Source organism: Cheilinus undulatus, linkage group 18 (genome assembly GCF_018320785.1).
Source record: "Cheilinus undulatus linkage group 18, ASM1832078v1, whole genome shotgun sequence".
NCBI classification, from domain to species: Eukaryota; Metazoa; Chordata; class Actinopteri; order Labriformes; family Labridae; genus Cheilinus; species Cheilinus undulatus.
Window position 1 is genome coordinate 22,224,679 of NC_054882.1, and position 26,951 is coordinate 22,251,629.

Below are 26,951 nucleotides of genomic sequence, written 5' to 3' on the forward strand. Positions count from 1 at the left end.
GCAATTTGCAAGGAGTTTTTGTTAATGCCAAAATGAGATCAGAGATGGTCTAGAAACTGGTGGACTGTCTGTCTGGAGAGGCATAGGAAATAGAGGCCCGAGATCACACAAAAACATCAGGTCAGAACACTTGTTTTATCCTTTTTTGTTTGCTTTTTTGTTTTCTTTACAGTATGGCTATAAACAGAGTGGCATATGGACGACATCATAGAATCATCTGGATATAAAGGGCTTCACTGGCTGACTGCAATGCTTTCAAATGCAGCTTAACATGCTTTCCCTGGGATTATTTGGATTTCCTTTAAAACTTTTTTTTAATGCACAGGGGGGACAATGTTGGATTTTGGCTCAATTTAAGGCTATTTATTTCTATTTGGCTGAACCACAACCTGGGGACTGAGAATTACAGGAGTGACATCTCTCTTTATGTATTAAAATGTTCCCACAACATGTGGATACAAAGTCCTCTGATAGACTTTCACATTAATTCTGAATTTAAAGGGGAATGCCACTCAAATAAGGACATAATGTGGTCTAAAACAATAAATGTGAAAAAAAACCTTCTCTAAGAAAGATGGCTACAATGTTCAATGACAGTATGCTTGTAAAAAATATCAACAAAAGTGATGGCAACAGGATTTTAAAATAAAAAAGAAGATTTGGTTATAAAACATAAGCTTTACATGTGTTTTTAGCCGTGAGTGGCTATCCCCTTTAAGAAGTGTACCTTAAAGTTATGAAAACATTGAAATGTACAACACAGACACTACTCTGAGCACGGTTCTATTAAAAGCAACAGGTTATAAAACATTGACATCATCAAGAGGACGTGCTGTACAGTAAGCTGTGAGTGACGACAGCCTCCCATCTCTACCTCAGTCGTGAGCGTGACGCAGGAATCGCGCTCTGTGTGCAAATCGAGTGAACACCATACATGCATGGTGTGACTCTAATGCTACTGACTGAAGCTGTAGAGCTACATTGAGCGTTGTGGAGGAGGGGGAAAGCTTTTGTTGCGTACGACAAACTGACAAAACATAGCAATAAAGTAAAAGTTCTTGCATGATACTGTCCATACAAGAAAAAAATCATTAACTTTGATTTTTCTTTGCCTTTAATGAGTTCGTCAAAATACCCCACACAACAGTAACCCACAACAAGTTCCACTTGAAGTTGCCCCAGTTTGCTCCACATTCCCAAAACCCATAACGTCACACAAACCGACACGGCGGTCCTCAGTAAAGTCCGACCTCCTCTGACCGTAGACTTCTTCTTCAGGCCGAGGTGAATGGTCACTTTTCCACCACGCCTCTCTCATGCAGAGCGATGGATCCCAAAGCGGCCCCTGGGCTGCAGGCCCGAAAAAAAGAAGCGCTCAAAGCTGGTGAGAGGAAAAGAACGTAAAGGGTTGAAAGGAAAAAAAGATGGCCCATCCTTGAAGCGGCTCTCCGCTCCAGCTCAGATGACATGTATTAGGTTGGCAGCGGGTCGTCGTCTCCTTTGCTGCATTTGCACTTGCAGCAGAGAACGATGGGAGTGGCCAGTAGGAGGAAGGGGGAGGCAACCAGCAGGAGCAAGCCGAAGCCGGCAAAGATCCCAACAACCTGGAGGGGGGGACAAATTAAAAACATGAATCTAAATGCAATTTAAAGCTCCAGAGAAGAACTTTTCATCTGTGATAATATGTAAACCCCTTTAGATAAGAGTTGCATTTTATATCTTTGCTGATTAGTCTTTAAGTTTATTTTGGGGGGCTTTCTACCATTTTTTCCACATGACTGCTCAAGAGAGACAGGAAATATGGGAATGAGAATGGGGGGAAGACATGCACCATACAGCGCCAAGACCTGGAATTGAGCCCGCGACCAGTGAATTGAGAGCACTAGCCTTTACATATGACATCTGCTCTACCACCTGAGCTGTCTTTGCTGGTCTTAATGGTACATGTGTAAGCAGAACCATCAGGTTCTTGGTCACCTCCCTTACTAGAGCCCTTCTCCAAGTTAGGCCAGGCAGTCAGCTCTTGGAAGAGTCCTGGTTGTTCTAAACTTCTTTTATTAGAGAATTATAGAGGCCAGTGTACTCTTGGGAAGCTTCTGTGCAACAGAACTTTTTGTAGCCTTCCCCGGATCTGAGCCTTGCCCTGTCTCTGAGCTCTGCATGCAGTTCTTTGACCTCATGGCTTTGCTTTTGCTGATATTATGTCAGCTGTGAGGCCTTCTACAGAGAGATGTGTGCCTTTCCAAATCACGTCAAATCAAGTTAGTTTACATCAGGTGGACTCCAAGCAAGGTGTAGAAACATCTCAGCAGATATCAAGAGAGAACTGAGCAGAATCTCAGCTAAATTTCAAGTGTTGATGCAAATGGTCTGAATTCTTAGGTCAATGTCATATTTCAGTTTTCTTTAAAATAAATTTGAAAAATTCTCTTTTTACTTTATCATGATGGGTACTGTGTGTAGATTAATAAGAACAAATAGTATTTTTTTTTCAATTTTAGAATCGAGCTGCAACATGACAAAATTGAAAAAATTAAAGGGGGTCTGAATATTTTCTGAATGCACTGTATAATCAGTTCTATTTAGAACAAATCCATAGTCACCGGGTAAGAGTAATACTCAGTTAAAGTCTTTGAAATGCAGGTTTGCACATGACAGCAATAATCTAGCAGTCTGCTGCTCTGTTAAAACAAACACAGATATCACCTGCACATTATTAAATTCATGTCCGATCAGTGGACCATAGTTTATACATGGAGGTTACTACATATATTACTCGTATTCTGCTCTTGGGTCTCCTTATGTTAATTAACTATATTTTATTATGGTATGCTTTAAGACTGTTGTGTTGTTCTTTGCCAATGTTGGGAAAGGCCTGTTTGCAAGTGTGCACCTGTGCTCAGAATTGTATGTTTTCACAACTTCCAGGGACAATGACAGCCCCCAGCATCCAGACACTATTTTGAGGTTCTCAGGGTAAAAATCTGGGAAGTTTGCTGCATTACTGAGGCAAGTGATCAACAAATATGGTAGCTAAATTACACTTAAACATAAATACAAGTTAAAAAAGCCAACTTCACTGTTGATGCATTTTTTAAAATATATTTTTACAGTACAACTTGCAATGAACTAAATATTAAATAGTGTTTTTTTGGTTGTTAGAGAAGCTCATGCTCTGAATCCTTTCCAGACACCTGTAAAACCATATAATGACCAGCAGGTGGCAGACTAAAACTTAAAAACAGCAAACCTTTCACAGGCAAGTATGACAGCCTGGACTGATGGTACCAATGTAATATTCTCATTCATGCTATATGGACATGCTGTACGTCATTATGTAGAAACAGTTAATAAGCCACAGCTTTATGAGTAGTTAGGGCTCACTGTGACAAACAAAAGAGAGGACTACATTTTGACTTGTGAACCGGTCTAAGGCTGGCATGAGGTGGCAAAGATTAACTCACTGGAGCATGTAAGTCAGCCACAGCTATGCTAGAGATGGATGCCAGACATCTGACTTTTTATTGCTGTTTTACTTGCTGTTGTTTCTGTGTGGCAGAAAAATATGACAAGAAACTTTCCACATCCCTTCTGTCATCATACACAAAAAGTCAAATCAACTGACAATGACTATAGGACAATTTACTGCATCTCTCTTTCAAAACAACAGGAAATCTGTTAGTGTGTGTGAAAATTGGGGGTGAATATTATACCTAGAGAATATGCTCTTAACAACTATCAACACATCCTTACTCTGCATGTATCAGAATTGTTCTAACACAATTAAAGAAAACTACTGTCCTCCATGTCCAAAACTACTGTACTCCTCCTACTGTCCACATGAGACAGGCCAAGATAACTAGAAATACTGGTGAAAAAAGGTAGCTGGTCTTAGCTTCCTCTCTGATAGATTTGGTGTCCTCCACACAGATTTCCTTTGTGTTGCAAGTATGAAGTGAAATCGCCACAAGGGGGAGCCAGAAACTAACAAGTCCAGAGCCACAAAATGAAATACATAACAGGCAGTCACATGCAACAGTGACTTATAATAGCGCATTGCTTTCCTCCTGTTTGAGGGCAAACAGACATCTTTCCAGGGGATTTCTTACAAATAACTTTCTGTCTTTAATTAAGCAAACCTTTATCTAACTGTCCCTCTTCCAGCTAGTACAGATGCTGTATTGTTTTGGAGATCACAGTGCATCAAAAACCCTGGTGATGCTAACATGTTTAAGGAAAAAACCTTTCTCTGAAGTGACATCATGGAAACACTGACCCCTTGTCCTCAGATGAAATCAGAGGTTTATTTGATATATTTTTTTATGGGGAGGACAGCCCTGGTACATCTTGTATTCATGAAGAGCGAGGCTTTTTTAGATGCTGAAAGATGAGGTGAGGGTGAAAAGAGAGTAGGGGAGAAGCAAAGACACCGAGCGATGAAGCTATAGCGGGCTGAACTGTAATCATATGACTAAGCCTGCCCCACTGGGCAACAGATGTCAGCGTGTATGCTAATGTTGACAAAATAATGAGTGTGCTGGACACAGGGACAAACTGTTACCCCACTAATGGATTATATGGCTAAGGAGAGACACAGAGGAACAGTTTGGTGATTCAAAATCATCTTTCATAAGATTAAAACACACGATCCCATGAGGGAAATCATACATAATCCCTCATGTGTAATCTGGCATTTCACATAAGGGAAATTACATTTTATATCCAATCCTTTGTATGTAATCTGTCATTTTTATTTGGTTACCTTTCACTGAGGGACCTTTATTATGTAAACCTTCTTTTAGTGAAAGAACATAATAAGCTTAGCAGGAAACAGCGTGACACTGACCACAAGACACTTGTCGATGCACGCGGATCCAGCTATTGTGCGCTGAAGATAATACCAGCCCATCACTGTCTGAATGAGCCACAGAGAGAGGAAGAGGCAGAACACGTGTACTGCCACATGCTGCAGTGTGGTTTGGGGGGTGGGGGGGTGGGGGGGGGGGGGGGGGTGACAGACAGCGAAAGACGAGGAGGGAAGATGGGTTTCTCACCTGTGTTCTGTGCCAGATAACAGACGCCCTGGAGTGGCCTAGTTTGTTTCGACAGGGCCCTTTGTCGTAGTGGATCAGCAGAAAGTCGTCCTGTCACACACAGAGATAAACCGGGACCATTAGCGGTGTGAAAGAAGCCGGCGGCTCTTCTGAGAAAATTGTTTTTTAAATGACCTGTGAGAAGCAATCGTCTATGCTCACACAATTAAGATTACAGGCGGCACCACAGATCATATGAAACCTAAAACAAATACGTCTTATTCCTTTCTTATCAAGGCCGGGGTTCAGCTACAGTTTCCTGATAGTAAAAACTGCTGCTTTGAATGATGTCTACATCACGAATTATCTCAGTGCACAGACACACAAGGGCACTAACACGCCAAAACAACATTAGAGATTTTCGAATGCCATTGTCCCTGAGTTTCAAAACCTGCTGATTGCAGGAAGCCATCCAACACCAGGGCCAAAGCTTAAAACAAACAAAAAAAAACCTATAAAATTCAGAAAAGAGCACATCCTAGACTCAGAAAGGGTTTGTCTGTGGTGCTCTGTGGAATGGTATACAGTTGTAGAAAAAAATTAAACCCACCCTCTTTAAACATTAGTGTGCCAAATAACTTTCTTTTGTTGTCTAGCTCAGTGGTCCTAACATTGTCCAGCTTCAGGACCCACCACTACCTCCTTGATGAGAAACTGGAAAACACATTTCCAAACATTTGTGTTGCAGTTTGAACCTTAGATGGATCCAAACATATCACCGAACAAAGAGACAGGACAAAGCAAACATGTTGAAAAGGTTTAAAGTGACTGACATAATTCAGCAGAAGTCTGGCTAATTGGTGCTAGCAGTCTCACAGTTAGTGAAATGGGGATCACCTGAGTGCAGTGAATGTGTCTCAAGTGATTGTCATATAAAGACACCTTTGTCTGGAAATCCATTCACTGGTTAATCAGTATTCCTGGCAACCATTACACCATAAAGACAGAACAACACCTCAAGCAACTCAGAGAAAAGGTAATTGAAAAGTATAAGTCAGGATATGAATTTAAAAAAAATCCAAGGCACCGAACATCCCCCAGAGTTCAGTTAAATCCATCATCAATAAAGGGAAGGAATATGGCATGTGTGTAAATCATTGTTGCCTACTGAAAACAGCACTACAACCAGAATAAATACTATTTCAGCTACACCAACAACACTTTTTGAGATTCCTCTGATGTCTGCAGAAGCGCATCAGAGGAAGACACTGATTATTCATGTGAAACTAGTGTTTTTAATGTTGAGTCTGTTTGTTTAAAAGAGGAGGACACCTCTGTATAAACCTTTATGCTGGTAAAATCCTTCAAACATAACTACTGACGGCATTTGAGCCCAACAACAGGTTAAGAAAACCTTAAAATAGCTAAGCTAATATTAGCAGCAGCCAAGTTCCTTGTCTTGACTGACATACATTACAAAGCTTTTGTTTCTGCTCAAAACAGAATTTCTTTGTGTCAACACCTTTTTAAAGTCCTGTTGTGCCACAGACAGAAGCCCTCTGCACAACAGGGAAAAGTTCCTGCTGTGACAGAGATACTGTACGACAACAAGCAACTCAGAAGGATTTTTAAAAAATGTCTTGATATTTTGTCAGAATTCTACAGAATGTAAAGAAGATCTGAGGTCACTGCTTTAGTGCAACAAAAGGAATTAATTGAAAGTGAACAAATAATTCTTCGGAGTCTGATAAATTGTGGTTTCATCTTTTCAAAGCCTGTCCTTGCTGATGCTGGAGCCACATTTAAGTCTGTATTTGAGGCATTTCAACATTGGTATTGAAACAACTCCTCGCATTACAACATAAAACAAAAAATATTTTTAAGCATTAGAAATCATGCATCATGTTGATCTTTGCAGCTGTAAGAAATCAAGGAATAAGAAATTAGAAAGACCAAACTCACATCCAGGGACTCCAGACAGTACCAGCAGAAGGCATGTTTGCAGTTCTTGCACATCATTTGTGCGCAGCCCTCGTCCCTCTCAATATAAACTTTACATTTTGGACAGCGCTTGATCGGTGCGTCGTCCTCTTCGTTCTTATAGAAAGAGCTGCAAGGAGAAGACAGACACAGCTGTAAGTGATTTGTATTCTTAATGAGACAGAAAATCCCAAATCACTCAGCTTTCACTTTACAAGAGGTACTGTGGATGAGATTGCTCCAATGCGACGATCAATATTTACAATATTTGGTGTAACAGGATTGTGTGAAACAGTGGATAGCTTTAGCTCAGGAACTGACATGTCATCTAAAAACTACCAATCTCTAAATGGCATTGAACTCCCTCCAAAGCTTTTATTCTTCCCTGCTGTTGGTGTCAGATGCTCTGTATCTATTTCTCCTGTTTTAGGAAAGTGCTGACTCATGGAATCAGGGGGACGAGTAGGTAGCTGTCATTCTGGCCGTTGTCCTAGGATTAAAACCTGGCATGTTAAATTCTGTTAGAGGAGGCTTCTGAGCTGTAATAAAAAGTTTTTCAAAATGTCCTTCCATTGAACAGACAAAGTTCAAATGCTGAGACTCTTTACATCTAAGAGCAGACCTGCTAATCCCTCTCCTTCCCTTTATGGTGGCCTTTGAGCTCTCTACTGGACCTGTGCAGATAGACAGCCCTTCACAGCTAATGACATTCGAGTAAGAGGATATCACAAAGAAAACAGGTCAGCTGCATATGTCTCCGAGAAGCCCTCCTTTTAACCTAGCTGACAGATTGTCTGTCCTTAAGATGAATAATAAGCCCATCACAGACTGCTTTACTGCACCTCTACTCCAGCAGATTGTTTTATATCAGCCTATTATTTTGTGCTTGAGTCCTGGCTGATGCCCAGCTGAGCAGCCAGAGTGTCTGTCAGTCTGTATTTAAGGAGGCAATTCATGACTGCTGCTGTGTACTGACAAGTAGCTCAGGTGACCTGAAGATGATGTGTGGTGTTCCTCACAGTAAAACTAGCACTTTTATCCTGAGATACAGATAAATAAGCCAAGATCTCAGGGAAAAAAGCAGAATGAAATGTATGGATGCATGTCCTTGTAAAGCTTCTGTTCTTGACCGATTAAAATGAATAGAATAATGTAATGTTTTTTTTCTAGCCAATACAGAAGCTCAGAGTACCATTTATTTTCTTCAGTGCCAAACCCGTCAATACCATTCTGCTTTTGTTCCATGATGTGAATAAAATTGGCCAAAAAGTTTGTCAAACCTCAATTTGTCACAGTTACAATGATGACCACTGAACAGTCACAGAGTTACTCTGATGACTGCTCTACAGTCACTCATTGTCAGAGTTAGAAATTTAATTTAACAAGCAACTTAACCCTGATTAATGTAAAATGTCCTCCCCTGTCTCTTACATCTTTACCGTGGCACCAATGCTGTAAGAAAGCTCACTTTGGTAAAATGCCTCACCTCATATATACATTTGCATTCATTCATGTCCACTATCTGAAACTATTTTATCTACATCAAGTAAATCTGTGCATATTTTATACTTCTGATCACCTCTAGTCACTATCTTGCACTTTTTGCACACCCTTTAACCATACTATCAATGCACATAGACTTGTTTCTACTAGAAAAAATACCTAACAAGCTTGTGCATATTCATATTTTAATTTTTAAACTTTTTTTCAGGTTTCATTTCTTTTATATTTCAGTTGAAATCCTGTACACTGAGAGCAAAGCTAACTGGAATCAAATTTCTTGTTGTTTAAGCATTCTTGCCCAATAAAGCGGATTCTGACTGATTTACCACTCAGCATTTCCTCTTTTGTTTAGACGCTTTTGTATAAAATAAAGACATTTACTTAAATGTCAAAAATGACAACAAAACCAGTGAATACTTTTCATGAACAGAGAAACATTGTTAAGACAAATGTCTAAAGATGAGTGGATTCTGACAATTATTTCTCATATCCATTCACTGACAGTTAAATCACTTTCTTCAGTGTCAGCCAACATTTCAGTTACTAAACGCTGCACCAGGAGAAAAGTGTGTGTGAATGTATCCATCAAGTTATAAAAAGGTTCACAGCATTCTAAATACCGACGTAAGAAAAGAAGCATTTCAACACACTTGGCCTGGTTGTCACTGATGAGACTGAACTGTTTCAAATGCAGAATGATACTAGTTGCTTGAATGTTGTACCTGTTTTCTCCTGGTAGGAAGGAGGTGATGGGCAGGTTATTCTCCTGGCAGGCCTGCCCGGGGTGCCAGTTCGCCTTGCAGGCTGAGCAGAACTCGAGGGCACAGACGGCGCACTGGACCAGCTGGGGCAGCGCTGGAGAATCCGCCTCCTTCAGTTGGCACACGGCCTGGCAGGTTGAAGAAGGGCACCATGTCCGGCATGGGTCCAGAAGCACCTCTGATGGAACAAAGTAGGTGTCAGGACAGTGCCACTGACAGCAACTATTCTCAAAACATCAGTGAGCTCAAATAAGAAGGAAAATGTTTTGTCTTTCGGGTCTGTTTTAAATGCTTTTAGCAGCAAAATGAATACAAGTTAAAAACAGCTTCTTAAAACAGACCCAGTTGCCACTTTGAGGGAAGTCAACGTTCAATTTTGTAACTAAGCAACAGTTAGTGCTGGTGAAAAGTGCTCTGAAACTGATATGTTGAGTAATGCAGCATAAAAATATGGGGTTAATGGACACAGGCCCTAAAATGTTTAATAGCAGCCTGCTTCATTGAAGGTTGAGGTGTAAACTGTACTAGTATACTGGAAAAGGTGTTATTCCTGTTGCTGTCCAAGTGTCCAACTAACTTCCTCAGCTGCTATAAATTCTTGTGAAAATGTTGTCTCTTGCTCTATAGGCAGAAAAAAGAATATTTTATGTTTTGCCAGTTCTGTTCAGTTCATAGCATAATGCGCTTGCCCTGAATCCTCTCTTCCCTTCCTCTTGCATTTCTGCCAAGAACTCTGCGCACACGTTCCTCTTGCTCTTTTGGCTCGGCCTGAGAAATATGGAACAGTTACAGCGCCTCTTCTGCCTGACTGGACCGGGACATTGATGAGACGGCTCAGTGCCCTTATCTAGGCTCCATCGACAGCTCTTTCTGAGTCATTTGCAGGATATTTATTCATTTACAGGACCCCCCTCAGTGCTGCTATACATGCGCTTGTCTGTGTTTATTTGTGCGAAGGGAGATCTGCATGTTCTGAGTACAATTTGTGCCTGTGTGTAGGTGGAGAACCTGCAGGGCGAGTTCCATCAAAGAGCCTGGGTACTGCTCTCTCTACTTGTGAGGGAACTCTAATATTACCGATTAGCATGTCTGTGCTGACAGCACGCAGCATGGCGACACAGGCCTGACATTATCTCTGCAGAACGGCTTTTAGCAGTGGGTTAACATTTATTCTACAAACCGCAGACACTGAACACACAGCCACACACCACAGCAGAGATAAAAAGGATTTGACTAAAATATCATGCTATGCTGAGAGACCTTCCTCCATCAGAGTCAGTCAGACACTTTATGAGTGTAGAGCCGAACCAATCCTATTAGAATCTCTTTAAACAAAGTCTGGGAGGCTTTCCCTTTCATGCATATTTGATGGGAAATGGTGTTACACTTTGATGAGGCTGACAGGCTTGAGTCAGAATACTACAGCACACATCAGACCAGAGTACCTGCCACAAAAATATGTCTTGCTTGCATGGTTTCTTTTTGCATTAAAACTAGATTTTTTTGAATCAGAAGCTTAAACTGAACACTTAATTTCTGAATTGGTTGACTGCGCAAGTGTCAACACATGTCTGAGTTCAGGATTTATATTTACAGAGCAAACAATCAAATCTTTCCTATTAGCTTTCTACAGATGCCCTGTGGCGCATTCAGCAGAAAAAGTCCTCAAGGGATGAATGGATGACTCCAGACAGAGTGAGCGGCACTTCCACGACTCTTGAGAGCCCCAATTGTCGTCATGCTTTTGTGTGTCACGTGAAATACAGCATCCCTGCAGGACAGCTCACGTGTGTCTGCAACATACAGTCAATGCCCACATGTCGACCCACTGTGTAGGTGACACTGACGTACTACGTTGACTCACCTCTTTCAAACTGAAGCTTCTTGTATCTCTGCATCATCTCCGTGGCCACCATGCACTCAATCTACAGCGAGAGGAAGGAGGCGGGAGGAAAATCAGCAGGCTGTTTTGAATATTTATAGGAGGCAGCAAGGAGAAATTACACTCAGTATGTGAATATCATTCCCAGAACAATGTCATATTCAAATTTATACACGATCAGAATTGCTATTTGCGTACAAATAAGGCTTCTGCGCCATTCAAAAAAGATGATGTAGTCACAGTGCGTACTCAGGCCCACTAAAGTTCCTCATTTATTGGCCAATGAAATGAGTGTTCATCCTTTGTTAAAGAGCAGTCAATTAAAGGCGGAGGCATTGCTGTCAGAGCAGACTGGGATGAGGCATGCTCTGCCTGACTGGCAGGAGTAAACGCGATTTCTATTAAAGACCAGTGACACTGATTGATTGGAAACATGTGGCCGTGCTGTGCCGAGCTGCGCCCACGGGCCTGCAAGACCAAGTGAGAGAGTGAGTGAGTCCATCAAACAAACTGCTGCAGGGGGATGAGCGAGTTTTGCCCGCAGATTGACCTCTGCTTGGAGCCAGGATCATTATAAGGAAGTAAACACTCTGGCAGGTGGAGCGCAGTGGTCTTCCTGAGGAAAGCTGGAGCTTTGAGGGGGCGTAAAGGTGTTAAACTGACTGCAGTAGTTTGGGGGGTGGGGGTGGACAGGTGTTTCATGACATGGAGAAGACTGACCTGTAGAATCACATCTTTAATTTATCTCTTCAAGCACAGGCATTTAATAGGACCAGAAACACCAATGACAAGTCTTCAAATCTATTTGGAAACATTTTGAGCAATTTCTCCGTTGATTGACTCCAGCACACTGTCCAACTTAAAAAAAAGAGTTTGTCATTTGCAATGTTTTGATGCTAGACCATCATCAAGCAAACTAGGTCTAGCATAGAAACGTTGAAAAAAAAACTTTTTTTTGCAAGGTAGACCATGTGCAGGAGTTTCCTTTGATTTTTTTTGTTGGAGATGTTACTCCCAGATGTACCTGTCTTTAGAAATAGATACGCAAAGCAATTTTTCCATTGTGAAATTCTGCATTGATGAAGTCCAAGAGATCAGACTTATCTGTTGTAATTAGACACATTCATGAGTTAGAGGAAATTCCACAACTTAAAAAGTCAACTTAATAAAGTCTGACCTTGGATTAATCAATATACCTCATTTTCCTGCAGGTGTCCTCTCTTGGGACAGGCAGAGTCTGGACAGCTAATTGCAGTTTCAAGGCCTTCTTTGATCAGGAGTTCCACATACTGCTTCAGGCACTGAAGAAAAACAGACACAGAAGCAGACAGTCAGATAAACACAACACTGACCCAGTCAGAACAGTTGGTAAACAAACACCACCATTACAGTCTCTCGAAAGCATTTCTGACTGTGGCTTCAGAATAGGAGGCAGGTATATGTGCTTTATGTAAGAGTATTTGGTGACATTACTTGATGAAATCCTTAAAACTTAAAGCTGATTTTTTTTAATCTTTGCTACTAATAGAATTTTTTAGTAATATAAAGTGCTGACTGCAAGTATGAATATCCTTTTACCACTTTTTGGCTGATTGTTTTGTTTTTACAGCCCCAGCTTTACTATTTCAGCCCAGCCTCTACACTCTGAGTTGAGTTATCATAACCTTGCCAAACACTTGGTTTGGCCAGATTTCATGTCAGTCCATGTCAGGCAGATCCATCTTGAAAAGCTTCAATCTGAAACGATGGTGCCACGTCTCCTCATTGAAGAGAACAAAGTGGTAGCAACAGGCAAGGTTTAGTTGCACTGTAAGCTGGTAGCAACGCCTACTGCTGGTGTAGCCCTAGCCCTAACCCTGGGAGCTCCAACTATAATGCTCAAAAACTCACCAAACTTTACAGAAAATTGTACCCCTGTGGAAATTTTTGTATTTTGGTGGAATCATGCAGGTCCATCAAGCAGGGGCCCCATAACTGAGATAGTGAAATGAGTAAGAGCTACATGCATAAATTGGTACACATATGTATCATGATAAGACGAAAAGAAAAGACTTTTGGGTCCATCCTCTAAAATGTCCAGGAAGCTCACTAAAAACAGCTAAAGGTCAAATTTTGGCTTTTTGGGGAAATTCACACGTTTCATATTTTAACGAACTAGTCCGAGGTATTTCATCTGAATGACTCCACAATTTTTTCGCTTATAATAGACAACCTGGCGCTCTGAAGTTGTGTGAACTGTGAGTGAACTGTGTGTTTTTGTTCTGTAAATGGGTCATTGAAAACCTACAAAAAATCCTCTAGGAGCCATACACAAATCCCAACAAGAAGTAGACCAGTTTCATTTAAATTTCAAAACAAGGCATTTTTGATGGTGCCAAATGACTCAAACCTATTTAAGCTTTAGGATACAATATCCTTAACCTTGCAAAACAGATGGATACGCCCATTTCCCTGTTTCTCACTTTTGGGTGCGGCAGAATCATGACGTAAGCAAGTAGCAGCAAGAGGCCAGTGCATTTATGGTGGAAGACATTAGCATGGGTGCTGCTAAGGCACCAGTTTTATCAGAATTTGACGACATGTCTTCATTAAAAGAAAAACAAAGAACAGCAGCGAGTTGTTTTCTTTTCAAAAACGACAAAAGTCGTGTACTGACATGTCTGCAGTCGACATGATTCACGTTATTCAGCTCTAATGGAGTTTACTCCTTCGGTATGGGCGCAGTCACGTGTTTTGTTGCTCTGATTGGCCTGTAAGATGTGACAGACAGAATGTTCATCCAATCACCCTCCAAGTTTTTTTCAAAGGCTCTGCCCTTTCCCAAACGCTGTATATGAGTGGTTTTCCAGATGGATGTGTGAAACAAATGCATTTGGCGTGCCAGGTTTCAATATTCTGTGATCTTCTGCTCTTTCTTGCAAGACAACAGCATCACACTGAACATGCACACATGCAACTAGTTCTCCCTACTGGCGATGGGAAGTGACACAAATGGGTCATATATTCATTCCTCTTATTGTGCTTGACATATTGAGCTCTGACTTTGAAAGAAAGGGATCAATAATCTGTCAAAACACTGACATGTTTCATTGATTCTGAATGAAATGAAGCCGTTAATATGTTTGCCTGTCTTTAAATTATTCACAAAGAAACAAAATGTATTCTTCTTGTCAAAATGTTTTTTCTTACAGAATTAGCATGGTAGCACCACCTAATGCAAAAATCAAGTAAAATACGGTCAAGCACAAGCTTCATGTTCTGACATGGGCCACATTTCATTTTGTTTTTTAGAATTTGCTGAGGGCCAATAAAAAATGGACTAAGGGCCGCATTTTGCATTTTAACTCTAAAAATAAACATGTATGAACTATTAAACCGTTCACAGAAAAGTAGCTCAAGCAGGATGTCAATAGAGGGCAGCGTCTGTATTACAGTTGACCCCTGTTGTATAAACTGTATTAAAGAACTTTGATCATGAGTGTAGCCACCCACTTTGTGTTCTAGGAAGTAGCTTCTATTTTTAGAGTTCAATCTCGACCACCGTTTCCTCATCTCTGCACCAGACCAGTGTTAGAGAGAAAGGATGTGGCATATTTATAATGAATCCTGAAGTTGCTGCTCATTTTACTACACTGACACATACACTAATAAACTGCATCTGAACTAGTTTATAAAAACTAGTGGGTTTTTTTGTTTCCTACTCACCAGTGTACAGAAGACACATTGGCACTGTGTGATGGTGGTCATCTGCTCCAGTGGGAACTCTCCAAGGCACAGCTTACACGAGACCAGGGGATCCACGGCCAGCTCCCAGGTGGGACGGTACCGTGCCGTGGTCATCTTCACCGCCACAGAGCTGGAACACAAGGCAAGGAAGAGAACACATAGGAACAGTTAATGATGCAAAATACTTCCTGAAAAAAAATAAAATTGAAAAAAGGAGACAATATTTGCCTCACTTTTGTTTGTTTTTGTTACTATAAGAAATCGAAAATGCTGGCATGAGCGTTTAGACGATGAACACACGGAAAGAATCACCAGCTCGCTGCAAAAACAAGGTGGCCATCCAGTCAGCTGGTCCATTTCTATTCCAGGCCTCATGCTTTCTGACAGAAAAAAGAAACATAAAATACACCTAAAAAGCTCCTGGAAGTCCTGCAGCTATCTCTGCTTCTGGTGAAATTTTCACTTAGAATGAATTAAGTGCTCCTTTTTCTTTCACCGCGCGTCATCACTTCTCCTTTGTGAGAGTCAGAGAGGGTTATTTTAGGCCGTCTCGTCTCGCTCTCTCCTTTTCTCCGGAGCTGAGAGCGGAGAGAGTGAGCACTCGGCTGTTTACAGGAAGTGGTCCTGCGCGCACAACGTCAACACTGTCAAGCTCTCCCGGTGCTGCTTAGCAACCAAGCTGGAGGAGGATTCTTTTGGGGGTGGAGGGGGCATGGAGAGATGGAACAAGGAGAGAGATGGTGGCTTGTTTTCACTGGGCTGCTTGGTACAGTCTGCCTCAGTGTGCAGCATTAGACGAGGAGAGGAGGGCGAGTGGGAGGAGAGGGGTTGAAAAGTTCATCTGATCGCTCCACGGACTTCTCTGCTGTCTGCATGTGCTACGCAGAGGAAGGAGTGAAAAGAAAAAGAAACAGTGTGTTCTTGTTCAGCAGAGATATGATGTACAGTGCACATTGATGCAATTCTCAAAGATGAACTTCAGAAGGGTGCAAGGTGAAAGCATTCAAAAATGCACACAGAAGCAACACTAACACTTGAATCAATAAAAGTGTTGATTTATACACAAATTTAAGGCAATTAATGACAAATCACTATTTTTTCTTTCTTTGCAAGGAGATGCTTCCAAGACAACCTGCTGAACCGAGACAGACAAAGAGAATGCTGCACAGTTTCTGAAGTGAAGTGCAGAGGTAAACAGCCACATACTGTCATTTTTCTCCAGCAGATGTTCAAATTAAACTTTATTCTTTAGTATCGTGATGCTGCTTTTCCTTGAAATTCTTTAAGAGTATTGTGAAATGACAGGATAAACAACAGGCCTGTCCTAAGGATGTTCCCAGGCGTCTATTTCTCGATTCTTCTAAATGTCAATTAAAGTGTGTTAAACTGGCAGTGGTTCTCAAATAGGGGTACGTGTATGTGAAGGCACTCCAGGGGGTACGCGAGATTTTAAAATACATGCCGGCTATTTAAGAAAAATAGCGCCTTTCTTTGCACGTCAGGAGCGACACGTTTTTGCGAGTATATTACGTACATTCTAAAATCACATTCGTGCTGCGAATGTCTGCAGTGTGTTTTCTCTGTCCTCTGATAAACAGTGATATTTTTTGAAGCGGAAGATAAAAGGAGGTTTGTCCCTCTCTGTCCTTCACTCCGTGCGTAATGCGGCACTTTTATGCACAGCCAGGAGGTCAGTGCCGTTTTGTTTCACGGTTTCATTCACTGTGCCAGCCAAGTTTGTACAAGGAGGGACTGACTTTTCATTCATTCTATATCAAATATGATCAATAAGAGTTATAATATTGCACAGCTGAGGCTCGTGGTGAGAGGAGTTAACTCTCTCCACAGTGCACAGACTGGCTCACCTGTTTGTGTTCAAGACTGTCCAGAGGAGTCATTTAGCTGGTTTATCCGGAGCATTTATAAGTCGTTTGTCTGAGGTCAGAGGAGACTGTGTTGGTAAATATTTCACTTAAGTCCCGTTAGTTTAGAAACAGCTCCAGCTGTGTGAGTTTCGCTCCAACGAGCTCACATGGTGGTGGTGGTGCCGATTTTTAAGGCAGACAGAGGAACAAAAACGTCCTCCTCTCCAACACCACCTGATGTTTGATATCTCCTCATATTTGTCTGTATCAGTGCTTGTGTTTTTGCCTCTTTTTTTTTTTTTTTAGCCTGGTAGAGAGGGAGACAGGCAACAGGCAGCCCCACATGTCCACATGAGCGCAAATGCGCTACTTAAATATCCGCAGCAATGTCGCACTGTGAAATGATGTTGCAGGTGAGGAAGCTTGCTTTGATTCGCTACAGGTTCTAAATGTAAATATTTTGTGTAAATAATTTGCATGAAAAAATTGCATACGGAGTGTAAGGACCTTAAGTTTATAAACTGGAGTTAATACTTTGTATGCTCTTAAATTTAATCACCCTAAAACCCCCTGAGTCTCCCCCAAGGCAGGATGGTTTGACCCACACTGGCACATGCCTGTCAATCACTGTATTCACAACCTCTCCATTCATAAAAAGATTTATGATTTATTTTTTGTGAAAAAGTGCTGATCTATAACTAAGTTCATGATTTCAGTTTGAGAAAAGAGAAGTCTTTTTTATAACTTGTTTATTATTTACAGGTTTTTAGTTCTTTCTAGCTCTGTTTTTATTTCCAAATTGTTCCAGAGAGACCACTGCAGCCGAGCAGTTTTGCACACTTCTGGATTTAAAGCCTTTCCAGTCATTGTTTTCAACAGCTACATTAATTTGAATTCCCACATTAAGAGATGAGAAGATATGCCATGACCTTAGTCATGCATTTTTAATATTTAAAATATATGAAAAAAAAATCTATTATATGTCATTTGAAAGTGTTTATCAGTTACAAAGTTTGATGAATCAGACAGCTGTCACAGCACTCTTTAATGTCTTTCTTTTTGGCCAAAAAGCTTTGCGCTGTTTAGGGGGTACTTGGCTGAAAAAATACTTCACAGGAGGTACATGACTGAAAAAAGGTTGAGAACCACTGATTTAATATAGACATGAGTGGGGTCAAGTTAAACATTTTATTTTGTATTTTATTTTATTTTATATTGTGTATTGTTGGAATGTCAGTGCTTAATAAATATTTACATAATTTTGTAATTGATTTATTCTTTGAAGCATTAATATTAATTTTTACAATTGCAATTGATTTTAGTGAGGTTAGTACACAGTCATAGCCATAAATGCAATGGTACTAATGATTGGCATAATTTCTTTCTGTGTTTCGGTTTTCGGTGTTCGGCCTTGGTTTCCTCATTTTCGGTTTTGGCCAAGAATTTTCATTTCGGTGCTTCCCTACTGACTAGTCTAAAGGAGAGACAATGATTAGAAAACAGTCAAATTTATCACAGGGTCGTTGTGTAAGCGTTTATTTCATAATTTTAATCATGGCGGAACTTACGGAGGAGTATTAAGGCCACTGAAAAAAAAAATTTTTGAGACAAATTTTTTTTTTCAGTTGTAAGAAAAAAGTCAAAATTCTGAGATTCAAGTCAGAATTCTGAGTTTAAAGTCAGAATTCTAATATTAAAGTCAGAATTCTGAAATTAAAGTCAGAATTCTGAGAAAAAAAGTCAGAATTATGACTTTATTCTTCAAATGAAAAAAGTCTCAAATGTTTTTTTTTCAGAATTCTGACTTTAATCTCAGAATTCTGACTTTTTTCTCAGAATTCTGACTTTAATCTCAGAATTCTGACTTTAAACTCAGAATTCTGACTTTTTTCTCAGAATTCTCACTTTAATCTCAGAATTCTCACTTTAATCTCAGAATTCTGACTTTAATCTCACAATTGAAAAAAAAAAAAGAAGTCTCAAATTTTTTTTTTTTTTCAGTGGCCCTAATACTCTTCCGTAGGAACTACTAGGGCTGAATGATTATGGAAATAAATCTAAATGTGATTTTTTTTAACCAAACATGGAAATTGCTATTTAATCTATGATTATTTTTTAAGTTCTACATTTTATGCATTTTTCCACAAACACAAGCTGTAAATTGTTGTATATTACAAACAGAAAAAATTAGATTGATTAAACTGGTGCCTAACAATTAAGAAAATATTTCTTGTTCTCTATAATGTTGCAGTGAAGTGAATTATCATTTTTTTGTCAATTTCATTTTGATTAGAAAAAAACATCTACAAAATTCAGGATAGTAGGATTTTTTGTCAACTATTCTAAACAATTGACACTTGGATACTTGCATGGCAATGTTCATTTTGACAGCAATTTTTAATTTAAGTCTCAGTCTGAGTCATTAGATTTAATGCTTTTTAGTTAGAGTTTAGTATTTCTACCCTTTGTAGTTTACATTGCCGAAAACTCAAAAACATTTTTTGTCTAGCTGTAGTCCATTAAAGCTCTAAAATTCCAGTCTTTATTTTTTCTTCAAGCATTTATTCTCTTGCCTTAATCTGGTGCCAAGTTATGGTAGTGTGTTCTATACACTCTGCCAAACCTGGGATCCCTGCTTTCTCCAGTTGAGAAGCAGAATAGCTACGACGCAATGTTTTTGGAATTTTTTTTGAAACATTTCGAAACATTTTGAATGCCTCATGAAATGTACCTTACATTTTAGTCCCATTTTATTTATCTTGACAAAAACAAAACTTACTTTGTGTCAGTTTAAGTCATCAAAGATCTTTTCTTGGCTAGTATTAGTCTAGTCTTTCTCACTGAAAAAAAGGCTGTCAACCAAGATTTTTAGTCATAGTTTTAGTCGATGAAATTAACACTGGTGGCTGCTCACCTGCATGTCTTTCATCCCTGTTTCCGTCTCTGTCCACTGTCCTATCTCTATGAATAAAAGCATAAAAAGCCCCAAAAAGATATGTCTTTGAGCAGTCACATTGTGCTGAAGCACACCATCTCTTATTTGTTCCAAGGCCAGGAAAGTGTACTGTGCTTGAGCATGGTACAGAGCACTCACACTAGACTTTGGGGGTCGAACACACTTGGTGTGTGAGTGCCCCTTTATTTACTGAGCAGCTGCTGGTCAGTGAGTCCCCCCCTTCCTGAGCAATACGTGGTGCATTGCTGATAAAAATCAGTTTTAATTTTTTTTATTGCTAAAATGTGGCCCAAATTGACCCAGACATATTTGTTGTCACCAAAAAAAAGACCCTTGCATCACTATCCAGTAACCATGATTTTCGTTTGTATATGCAAGGGGGGACTAGGAGTGAACTTGAGGATCCAGTGCTTCAGGGCACAGACAGCCAGATAGACACCAACTGATCCCATTATCATACTATTGATAATTACAAACATTGTTTTATTGTTAAAGGTGCAGTCAGACCCAGGATTTACTTGGTATACAGCTTTAACTGCAAGTATTAAAGCACCTAACAACTATCTCTTATCATAAGAACAAGGAAGTCAGGTTTGGCATTTCTTTTTCAGTGCTTTCATTTCATATCTCTTTGTTCCTTTGACCCTACTTAACGCTGAAAAATATGGATAGAGGGCGTCTCAGTTTTCTTCTCGGAGGTTCACTGCGAGAGGAAAGAAGAAAAAATCCCATAGGGGACTTGAGGGAGGATATATGAGAGTATCTTTTCTGGAAGTGTTTGTTTTATTAAAAGGGTGCTCAAAATCATTGGAAATCATTGACTGATTGGAGACGGGCTTTTAAAATTAGGTGTTTCCCTTTATTTCACTACAATCAGACAGATGAAAAAGCAGCAAAGATTTTTTTTCCTATACCTCCTTAAAACAACTTTATTACATAAATTCAGAGGGATTCAGAAACCAGATGGCTTCCACTTTTTAAAACTTCAGCATGCATCCAAGCACAGTCAGGAGGATTAGTAAAGTCTATTGATTTGCTTTTCTTTTCCTGATGGTAATTTTATTCTAAAAATCTCTGCAGCAGTAAACATTGATTGTCTGTGAATTAGTTTTCCTGTTAAGACTTGACAGCATGAACAATTATGTCAAGCAGAAACAACATTTCACAATTGAATTTACTTTCAACATAAAATGAGTCTTATCATACTCTGGATTATCCTATTATCTTGTTATCTTGTTCTCCAAGAGGAAGAACAGTCAGCAAGAGCAACTCCATGTGCAAATGTAAAAGTCAGTCAGAGGAGAGAAAAGTGCAGATTTAATTGCTTATAAGCAATAGATTATGGATTACAAGCAACAACCTCACTATCAGGTGACCCAGCTGTGATCTAAGTTACTCCAGAAAATGTCTGAGCAGAAAAATGACTGATAAAACAAGATTTCCTCCATTCCTCCTCCTCATCTCTTCATGGTGTCTTCAGTAGGAGGACAGAGACAAATTTCAAAGTGAGAAAAACTGAGAGCACAACTAAGAAAAAAAGGTATGCACCTAATGTCTGACTCACTGAAGTCACCTGGCAGTCATCCACCCATCTATCTACCATCCATCACACTGACCAGAAAGCACTAAGCGTTGAGGAAGATCTATTATGCAGGTGCTGAACTTGTATAAAACAGCTTAAACGGCAATTTGTTATCAGGATGGAGATGCACGCTTACAAACACGGCCCTCGGGGGTTTGTGTGGGAAGGCGTGAGCTTTGGTGGTCCAAAATAATACATGAAAGAGGAAATCACCGCTGATGTGATTAAATGTAGCAGGAAACTCAGCTGCACAGGTGAAGCCTATAGGCAGAAGTTCAGCTCGAGGGAAATCAGTCAGACATTTTTAATGATTTAATGAGGCAGGAGAAGATGTTTTAGCAGTGTTTTTCTGAACTCAACTACAGCACTGTGACAAACATCTTTCAGGTTGTGTGTTTGACACTAAAAGCTGAACTAGAGTCCCTAACTCAAAGGTGGAGGACTGTGTAGTTAGGCTCAGCAGTGACATGGGGCAAACATCACAGCCCCAAATGTCTGTAGTGAAGCTAACAGCAGTGAAGTTGCTTTTTAAATTCACTAGTATACTGTCAAGTACTTTGTTGTACAGCTCCGGTTAGCCAGTGTCAGTAATGTAATATCTAGATGGCAGGGCATAGCGTGGGTCCAAAAGCTCAAGAAGACGACAAAAACTCAAATTCCCCACCATGGTTGTCCAAAGTGATGAATCTGACCACTTTTTCTGTTATCTCTGTGGCCTTATCGCTCCCTCAAGTGTACTTGTCTTTCCTCTTCAAGTCCAGAGTGTGTTGCTTTGGTGTACCTGCCTGTTGTCGTAGTGAAGTCACTGTATTCCACTGTATGTTTAGTTTGGAGATGACGGATCAAATTTGTAGAGTTAAACGCTGCTCTGCTGCTACCACCTTGTGAAATGGTCGTGTTACAGATGCTGCAAGTGGCCACTGGACTGTTTCACTCTCACTCAAGTTTTTCCACACCACTGACATTTTAATCACAGGAATGCTAATGTTGCTACCGCTGCTGGTGTGTTTACGGCCTGTCGTAAATTGTGCCCCGTCTACAACAGCTGATGTAAATGATTAGCTGGGCTGATCGGATCAAATTGCCGATCTCTGAACAATCAAAAATGCTTATACCAGCTCCAATCCATTACATATGATTGGGATCGGGACAACCCTGGTTTAAATACACTGCTGCGTTGAGAGAAAGAACTGTGATTGGTTGTCGTAGCTAGGAGGTGGTAATTAGGATCAGCTGGCGTATGACTACTGTGTCCTCCATGAACTAACACTAGCTTTATTCTCATACTAAGGGTGCTTTCACACCTATGTTGTTTGATCCAAACCTAAATGACAGGTGTGAAACCTCCACTGGACCTAGTCTGGACCAAACAGCTGGACCCTGGTCTGACCAAAAGAGGTGGTCTCTCAGACTGAACCACGGTCCTGTTCATGTCCAGTGTGAAAGCATTATTTTGAAAGAGAAGGACTGCCAAATCAATGACAGGAAATTACCGCAAAAGAACTAGAAAAAAGGAAATTCAACAGTAAAACAAAATGCGACACAGAATCACATTGGGAGCAGTGGAGAACAAATGTCTTATTAACATTTGGTCTGATCATGTCATTAGACGCCAACTAGAAAAATACACACAAATACAGAGACATGTCAACTGTTTTCTGAGAGGGTGAAAGAAAAAATGGGAGAATAGTGCCACCTAAAAATTAAGACACAACAAGTTGGCATTGCCATAGCTTGCAGGATTGATTTTCTTTCAACAATGATTAAGTTGTCATCTTATGAGCAAGCCTATAAGGCATATTCAGGCCAGCCATGTGTCCCATTCTTCAATTTGGTGCTGTTGGTAGTAGTACATCAACAGTATTATGACAGTATAAATGACTATTTCAATCATTTTTTTTCTATATACAAGCTACAACTACAAACTTTTACTGTAACGACATTGACAGAAGTAGAGTGCTTGCTTCAACATGGACTCTGAATAAATGAGTCATAAGTTTAAACACACCTTTAAGGAGTTGTTTAAGCTGAATCCCTGCACTGGGTTCAAAGTAAACAGACAACCCAGCTTGTGTTAAAGCCCAAAACAGACCAACAGATATGCCTTGCAAAGCGACCACAGCTGCTATGTTGTGTTTGTTACAGACAACAAACCTGGAGGGGGAAAGCACAGGTTTTACCTGTTGACTGTATTGCACATTCAGTGCAATGGCGCCAGTGGGTGACGTTCAGTTAGTTACCCAACTGCAGTAAAACTTGCTGCTGACAAGACTGTCACTTACCACTTTGCTAAGCTAACAGTAGCATCAGTTAAGCCTGGTGTGGGCACTTCAACACAAAGCACGCATTTAGACTGGTGATGACAGAGTTGCAATAATCCCTTATGTGGCATAAATTTGACCGGTGACTGTATTGATAATGGTTTACCACCCACCACCAGCTCATGGTGATTAGTGTGGTCTTCATAATAACAGGCTACATCAGAGAGTACAGTCTAGACCTGCCCTCTTTCTTAAGTGTCTTTAGATAATTTTGGTTATGAAACATTGATTGCTTGAATGATTAATTTGTAATGTTTGGTAAAATACACTGCATGAAGAGCAGTGTATACTGTCTTATTTTAGGATATGACAGCAGAGCATACATTCAGTTTCTCTGAAGGTTGTACAAGATAAGATGACTAAACTCAAATATACAGTAATGTTGCTATGTCTGGCAGGATGATCAGATAGGCTTGACCCAAGACCAAGGGGAGGAAGGTGGATCCTGTTTGATTCAGCTCTAGGCTTTGGGCCGGACCAAGGCTGGTCTCAAGCTCAGGCCGAGAATCCAACCTTAATCCCAGAATTGCTGTATTGTGATGTTATTGTAGTTGTGGATCACGAAACTCAGATTTTGTGAGTTGCCCTGAAGTCCAAACCCTGGTGCTGAGCCAAAACATAAAACAATGTTAGAAATCATACCATTTTTATATACTGAAGATAAAGTGGTTTAAAGCTGCTAGAAAATACAAATACCTATTGTTTAAATCACAGAGCCATTTACTCTGTATCAGCAAAAACTCTGTGTATTACAAGTAAAACAATAGTAAAACAAAAAGTAGTCCACACTGTACAAAGAAAGACTTTCAAATAGAGATTTATCTGTTTCTCTCTCCCACACTTGATATTGGCCGTGCAAATGCTGACAGACCGGGTCGATGGGGACAAATGAAATTGTTTAGTAAGGCTGGCCTGAGGAGGAGAAGAGAGAGAGGCGGGGAGAAAGAGCGACAAAGGGAAAACGGGTTTCCAAGCGAAAAGGTGGTGCAGTGCCATCGCTCTGCTGCATTATTAACTAGGTGGTCCATTATCTCTGAGAAACACACAAACACACACACCCCCCCACACACACACACACACACAATTCCACGCAGTGCATGCAGGCCTCCTTTCCAAATACAGCCCTCCAGAACAGTTTGCATCAGTAAAGGTCAGGGCTGAGAGCTGGAAATCAATGGAGTCAGGAGTCAAACATCCATCCTGAGCTATGGTCACCATGTGTCACTCATTAGTCAGAGGAGGCTCCATCACAAAGCTCATCTGGCTGCAGCAGCACTCGTGCTGTAATGACTCCAAGAGTCATACACACAGGCACACACATGCATTAACAATCCATTGCATAACAGGCAGGGAAGTGCTCATGGAGGAGCAATTGAGGAGAGCTTCTCATGGGAGAGAGGAGCAAATGGGATTTCATTCTGCAGCAGATGAAACCGTCCATTAAGGCTTGTTTCAATGTACATCACATGTTGTGTAGAAGAAAGGCAACTTTATAGCACACAAACATATGGATCTACATTTAACCTGAAACTCAACAGAAATTCTAATCTAATAATGGTCATTCCAACAAACCTGTATGTCAGCATTACAACTATGTCTGTATTTTTGTACCTGCTCTTATCAAATGTACAGATAACACGCTGCAGTGCTAACACTACTTGTCCACACATGCCTTCAATGGATAAAGTGTACATATTGCATAATACTGAAGGTTCAGTTGTAGGTGATGCATGTATAAACCAGCAGCAGTCAAGCCAGGATTAGCTACAGTACAGCTGATTATGATTATTTAAGATTCATAATCAGCTTTAATGGCTAGCTCATACTCTACACATTTAAGAGGAATTTTACTCCAGTCTTAGAAAAAGGTCATGAGCTATCTCAAAGACCGATGTCGTCTTAGTATCACAAGAAAACAACAGTTTCTGATTAGAGAACTGCAGAGGCAGTTTTAACGTTCAGTAAAGGGAGAAAATGGCAGCACATTTATTAGTGTTTCTCTGTCAAATACAGGAAGCGTTTTCTTTTATTATATCATGATCAATTATAGATAATATGGGTACATCTTAATTATATCTATTTTTTTCCTCATTCAGACATCTCAGTATGAGACACCTCATACTTTTCTTTTTTTCTGTTTTAATCTGGATGATAACACACAGTTGACAGAAATCAAAAATCCACTATCTCAAAATGTTAGAACATTGTGTCAAAGTCTAATTTGCAAAGGTTTTCTGGATCTTTATGTGCAAAATGAGCAGTGTTTTATATCAGATCGTTATCTGGACTGATGTTTTGTGATGTTCTAATATTCTGAGATAGTGGATTTTTGATTTTTGTGAGCTGTAAGCCATAATCATCAAGGTTAAAACATAAAAGTCTTTTAGTATTTCACTTTGTATGAGAACTGGCTTTAATATATGGATGTTTCACTTCTTGACTTAAATCACAGTAAAACCTGTGAATCTGTTTGTGAGGTTTATTCAGCGCTACCTATGAATAACAGAAAATGGTCTGTAACTTTGCCATGAATTCAAGCAAAAAAAAAAAAAAAAAAAAAAAGCTATTCTAATGCGGCTTTTAAATGTAAATAGTATGTTTGCTTCTTTCATAAAATTGTGCATTCAGCTCTTTGAGTTCTAGACTGTTGGTGCTAAAAGTCACAAATCCAGTGATATGTCTTTTTTGGAAAACCATGACAAGTCTTTTCCACATTTTTTGGTCTTGTGCACCAGAAATACACACTAATCGACCACTTTATTGGGTACACCTTACTAGCACTGGGCATCTAAGCTGTCACAGTCCATCACTATTAGACAGGGCTGTAGCCATAGAGGGGCTGGCGGTGCTACAAAAGCTAATATTAGACACTACAGGCAAACCAGTTTGACAGCCCACAGATGTTGTTATTGACCTCTATTTCAGAAGAATGTCACCGCTTAACTTGACAATAACTACTCAAGAGATGTGCCCACTTAAATCAAATAGACCATGCTTAATTTTGACAGTTTTTGGAGCGTATTCCTACCATTAGACTAGTAGAGTTGTAGTTAATTTCAGATTAAACAGGCATTTAAATTCAGACAAGGACCAACCTACCTAGAACCACAAATTTTTCTGTTTTTAAGAAATGTGAACAGATGAATAGAGAGTAAAAATATAGCTTTAGATTCTAAAGTTATGTAAAACTATCCACAGTGGAGAGCAGCACTCAGATAAATCCGGCTGCCTGGTACATAAAAAGGAGAATAAAATGAAATTCTCACCTGAATAGACTCGGACAGAGATAGCAAAGAGAGAGCAAACTTCATGCAGCCAGAAGCCTCCTTCTGCATAGTAATG

At 40.0% G+C, this 26,951-nt stretch overlaps 1 protein-coding gene across 3 annotated transcripts in view; it reads right to left on the bottom strand.

Moving 5' to 3' along the window:
* Positions 1-341: 341 nt before the first annotated feature.
* Positions 342-26,951, bottom strand: part of rnf144aa (ring finger protein 144aa) — a 45,101-nt gene continuing 18,491 nt past the window's right edge. For 2 of the 3 annotated variants that reach the window (XM_041812529.1, XM_041812531.1), the window contains exons 2-8: positions 14,865-15,015; positions 12,356-12,460; positions 11,142-11,202; positions 9,239-9,455; positions 6,996-7,143; positions 5,055-5,144; positions 342-1,604 (exon numbers count right to left, since the gene is read on the bottom strand). In XM_041812529.1, the coding sequence (XP_041668463.1) occupies positions 1,473-1,604; positions 5,055-5,144; positions 6,996-7,143; positions 9,239-9,455; positions 11,142-11,202; positions 12,356-12,460; positions 14,865-15,015 (904 nt within the window). In that variant the 3' untranslated portion in view covers positions 342-1,472. Of the gene's footprint in view, positions 1,605-5,054; positions 5,145-6,995; positions 7,144-9,238; positions 9,456-11,141; positions 11,203-12,355; positions 12,461-14,864; positions 15,016-15,118; positions 15,317-26,951 lie in introns of those variants that run through there. The other variant, XM_041812530.1, reaches the window with a different exon arrangement.